The sequence below is a fragment of the Teleopsis dalmanni genome, chromosome 2, assembly GCF_002237135.1.
Source record: "Teleopsis dalmanni isolate 2A chromosome 2, ASM223713v2, whole genome shotgun sequence".
Classification (NCBI taxonomy): Eukaryota; Metazoa; Arthropoda; class Insecta; order Diptera; family Diopsidae; genus Teleopsis; species Teleopsis dalmanni.
In genome coordinates, this window is record NC_051847.1 from 29,894,967 (window position 1) to 29,900,292 (window position 5,326).

Consider the following 5,326-nt stretch of genomic DNA (forward strand, 5'->3'; position numbering starts at 1 on the left):
AAATTAATTTTAATTTTCACAAATAGCGCATTACCATAACATTTATAAATTAGTTTTAGAAATAATATTATTTTTTTATATTTTCAATAAACTTTATTAAAAATCTATTTAAAATGTGTAAATTTTGTCTTTGTTATTGTTAAATATCTAAACTATTAATCTATTAATCAACATTTCTATATTTGCTTCATTTCATTCGTCCAATGTAGGTTACCAGTTATTAATAACCTGAAACCATTCAATTGGATTTGACACCGAACCCAAATTGATGTGTGACACTAATGGGTTCAAAGTTAATGACAGACCTGTAGATATCGGAAATTATTTTTTAAGTAATTACATGATTTTAATTTAAGACATAACTGACTTAAATGCATTTTATTTATCATTAATTCTAAATAATGTGGCAGAACTGAATTTTTTCCATCAGTAAATGCATACATTCCAGCAAGTATGTTACTAATAAAACTATTCATTCGGTTACTTCTACTCGGTTTGGTAACAGCAAAACTAATCTCTCAAGAGAAAGAAAATATGTTGGAGCAATTGTTGAAAAAATGGATAATTCAGATTCAGTGGGAGCAGTATTTCGAAAGTATTCTTATACTACGAAACACACCACAAGACTGTTTCGTAGAAAATTTACCGAATATATTGGAACAACCAAAGTGGATTTTGGACAGTAAAAATGCTTTTGAATTAAGGCAAAAATTCAATAGCGAAGTTTTGGCATTTGTATGTCTTCAGCAAGAATTTGATCTACTGCAACTTGAGACACTGGCAAAAATTCTGAATCATATGCGATACACACGCATCATTGTATTAGCAAAAGATTTTGGCAAACAACAAGATTTATGTGAACCACTCATGAAATTCAGCGAAAAGCATCAATTAACAAATGTAATTATAATATTTGATATATTAATGAATGAGAAACTTTTTTATATAATTACTCCATATCCTTCATATAACATAGTCCTGCAATCATTTATTAAAATATCAAATATATTTCCAAAACATTGGCAAAATTTTCAAGGCAAGGTTTTGTATACTTTACCAGACCAGCTTGAACCACGTAGCGTATTGTATATGGATCACCATGGGAAACAGAAAATAACTGGGCATGTAGCAAAACTAATACAATCATACGCTAAAAAAAGCAACGCTACACTACAGTTTCTTTTTCCTATACAAGTTGGACAAATTATTCACGCAAATATTATAAAATCTTTTACAGAAAACCGGTCTTTAGATTTACCCATAAGTATACTGGGTATTTTTAAAAATCATTATCTTTACGAAATGTCGTATCCGCTTGAGCTTACTTCGTGGTACATAATGGTGCCAACTATGGGTGTACTCTCAACATCTGATATATATCTCATGATTATCGGAAAAAAACTTATTATTGTACTGACAATTCTAGTTTTCAGTTTCTCAGTGCTATTTACAATTATCGATAGCGAAATATTTTCAAAAATTGGAAGGCAAATTAAAATCAGATACATCAATTTAATACTAAACGATAAAGTCCTACCTGGAATTTTAGGACAATCATATATGTTTCACACTCAGCCCAAACCATCACAAAGGTGTTTATATATGTCACTTTTTTTACTAGGTTTGACATTGAACACACTCTATGCAGCTCATTTAAAAACACTCATCACAAGCCATCCCTCGCTGCCACAAATTTTGTCATTCGATGGCCTAAGGAAAGCGAAAGTGGATATTATGGTTGATGAAACTGAAGTTAAAATAGTAAGTTATTCTAGAGGACAGGAACCATTTGATAAAATACGAGATTTAATGGATATAAGAGACACATTAACTTTTCAAAATCAACGCAAAAATCTGAGAACCTCACATGCTTACACAGTTCCAACATCGATGTGGAAATTTATCGAACAACAACAACTATTTTTTGCACGTGCACTTTTTCATGCTCCCGAAGCAATGATAATTATTGAAATGCTTCATTTATGCGTTCCACTGCAAGAGAATTCCATACTTAAAGAATCATTTGATCATTATATACATAAGGTGCACGATGCAGGTCTATTACAATATTGGTATAGAAGCACATTTCGGGAGATGCTGTCAGCACACAAAATTGCTATCGCTGAAGGAATCAGAATGGAATCATATCAGAATCTAGGAACTAGAGATTTAAAATGGGTATGGATATTTATTGGATGTGGTTATATATTAAGCATAGTAGCCTTTTTATTGGAGTTATGTATTAGTTCTATAAAATCAAAGCCAAAAGCAATGAAAACTAGTCGTAAATAGCAAAGGGAATTTTTATACGAAATTGAAAACTTAATATCTGAAGGATTGAAAATAGGCACTTGTGCTGAAATATCGGAATATACATTAAAACCCATCGAACTGTCAAATATTATTATTTGATTTTAACAGATCATTCTGATATAATTTTTTGTAAATTATTAACTTTATTATACATTCATAAAAAAACATTCTAAATATATGTATAATAAATTATTCAAGCTTTTCATTCACTGGTATATATCTTACTAAGTGTCAGGCTTGTAGGTACCTTCAATGAATGAATAATGCTTATCCTTCTTCTTAATATCCTTCTTATTAATATTATTATTATTATGTTTATATTGTTTATATAGTGATTTCCACTGCTACTTTTTAAGATTATTTCTTAGATATATTTTAGTGGATTCAAGTCCTAACGTGAATGCACTATCTGCAATGCTATTGCTATTGACTTAATAAACATATTTTGTAATTTAACATACTAATATTCTTGCAAACTCGCTTATTAAATCGCTTCTAGAAAACTTCTACAAAGTCGTGCGGTAGGTTGTAAATAGTATAGGACTTGAACCCACTAAAACTATCTCTAAGGGAGGAATTGAAAATAATTTACGTCGAGTACTCAGTAATCAAAGTATCATAAAAATCATTTTAATAAACAAAACGTAATTTAAAAATTAAAATATAGTAATTAGAACTATATACAGTAAGTTCTCATAATCCAAAATGTGAACATTTTATTGCTGTAAATTCAGGAAGAGTATATTAGTAAGGAAAAAGTACTCTGCTGTCAAGCTTCTTAAATTTTTAAATTAAGGGATATTGAGTCAGCTCCTCCACATAAAGAGCTAAGCATTGAGACTTGATATATAAGGGCCAAGTACAGTTTAATAGGGAGTTGTACAATTTATACCAAATGATACGTTTGTTGATACGTATCGATTCTAGCTATATTATTGCTTCTCATTAACTTGGCGTCTGTAGTTCAAGCAATCACGAAAGATATTTCATTAACTTGATATTAAACAGTAAAAATTGTACTTGTGTTTAATAAGATTTATTATTTTTATAAATATTTCGTGAACAGTTTTATTCTTCAAATAAATATATACAGATGAATTAAATATATAGCAAATATAAAAATCTGTGTAAAATTTTTCGTGAATATTATAATAACAAACTACATGTTTTGTAAGTCCATGGTGCAATTAGTGTAACAAAATACAATTTATTTATACTAAACAAATTACATAGAATATATTATTTTTATTTAAATTTTTTTAAAACCTTAATAAGGCATTCTATAGCGAAAACAATAATGGCGAAACCTAATCCAACGAAAGTCATTACCCAAATATAATATAAATCCACCGCACGTAAAGGTTCGAATTGCTTGTTTATGTTTAAGTCCTTGAAAGACATCAATCCACCAGAAACCATGTCAAAAAATGAAGACTGAAACCAATGCATAAAAATACCCGAACTTTGCAATAAACCTATCAATTGATTAAGGCTTTCTTCATATATCGAATTAACTGGCAACGGTATAGCATATATCATTAAGTTACTGAAGTACAAATCGGGTGAGATACGAAATACTTTTTGTGAGAAATAATTTTGCTGTTTCTCGAGTATGAACCAAGCTGAAGTGGTAGCTGCATAAGCCATTTCAGTGTTATTGAAACTATTGCGTAATTTAACATATTCATTATGATCTATTAAAGTAATAACATTACCATACTTCCGCACAAAATCTTCGCCTGCATACAAGTTTAATAATTTCGAACCAGATCTGGACATTAACACTTTAAGATTACTACGTTTTATATCGTCGAAGCTATTTATTTGCTGTTCCAATGGAGGTTGAGTCAAAAAACTGAATAAATGTATTCCAAGCATAGTATTGATAGTGAAACCCGCCAACACTAGCATTAATTGTAGTATGCGTCCATAAATAGAATGAATATACAATTTCGGAAAGGAATTATATGTTAGTGCTAGTATTATATCAACATTAAGACTGATATTAAAATAGTTTTTGAAATAAGTATTTTTGGAAAATAAAAATTTTTCTATTCTAAATGAAAGAGAAAATATTATATAAAAGCATAAACTGATGAGTCCAAGTTTTGTATTGAATAATAAAGCATATATATCGTAATATGGGACATGTTTCGGAACGGGCATAATGGGAAACCATTTGGATATTTCAATAAATTGAGTATAACTTTCTAAGTCGCCGACTTCACTTAGCGATGCAATGCTGACTGGTATATCCAATGATTGATTTAATGTCATTTGCAACAATTCCGTGAAGAAAACCTGCTTGCCAATCTCCACTGGATATGCAAACTTAAGTGTGGCATTGAGTTTTTCAGCGAATGTATTAAGTAAACGTCCAACATAGCCCAACATTTGCAAGTCACCATTTTTATTCATGAAAAGTATACTGCGTGGCAATAACTGATCCGGATAAGTTAATAAATTTTCACCATACAAATTTGGTGTGGTTTTTCGAGAGTATTTTGAGATTCCATTTAGTGTTTCCGTTATCACTGTCAAAACAGGAAATGGGCGATAGCTATGAAATAAATGTGTGGTGTTTTGATAGTTACTTTCCAAAATTATGACATTTAGCATGTGATGCAGGTAACATTCTTCAAAAATAAGCTTAATACTTTCAGAATATTCGTCAGCTGTTTCTACCAAGATTACGATGCGGATATATCGCATATGTTGCAAACTGGTGGCAAGTTGGCTTATTAAAGATATGTACTCCAATCCATTTAAACATAATATGAATAGTATATTGGTTCCAAATTTTTTTCTTACAAAATAACTACTGTCCTCTAACAAAATTTTTGGTGTATCTGAGCCTTTCCAAAATGATGTGTCTTCTGCGAAACAAAGCGATTTATTACTTTTAAGTAGTCCTATCGTTTTGAAATTGCTTTCTCTTCCCATGAGTTCTAAGATTGTAGACACGTTATAGTCATTGGTTGTACAGTGTATGGTACCAGTGAACATTAATATA

At 30.1% G+C, this 5,326-nt stretch overlaps 2 protein-coding genes across 2 annotated transcripts; one reads left to right on the top strand and one right to left on the bottom strand.

The window, feature by feature from the left end:
* Nucleotides 1-534: 534 nt before the first annotated feature.
* Nucleotides 535-2,292, top strand: LOC119674221. The gene is made up of 2 exons (XM_038085347.1): nucleotides 535-856; nucleotides 977-2,292. Exons 1-2 carry the CDS (start codon nucleotides 535-537, stop codon nucleotides 2,290-2,292), a joined length of 1,638 nt encoding a protein of 545 aa, XP_037941275.1.
* Nucleotides 2,293-2,537: 245 nt separating this feature from the next.
* Nucleotides 2,538-4,932, bottom strand: LOC119674222. The gene is made up of 3 exons (XM_038085348.1): nucleotides 4,490-4,932; nucleotides 3,643-4,168; nucleotides 2,538-2,603 (listed from the first exon to the last, which is right to left on the bottom strand). Exons 1-3 carry the CDS (start codon nucleotides 4,930-4,932, stop codon nucleotides 2,538-2,540), a joined length of 1,035 nt encoding a protein of 344 aa, XP_037941276.1.
* Between the last annotated feature and the right edge of the window lie 394 nt (nucleotides 4,933-5,326).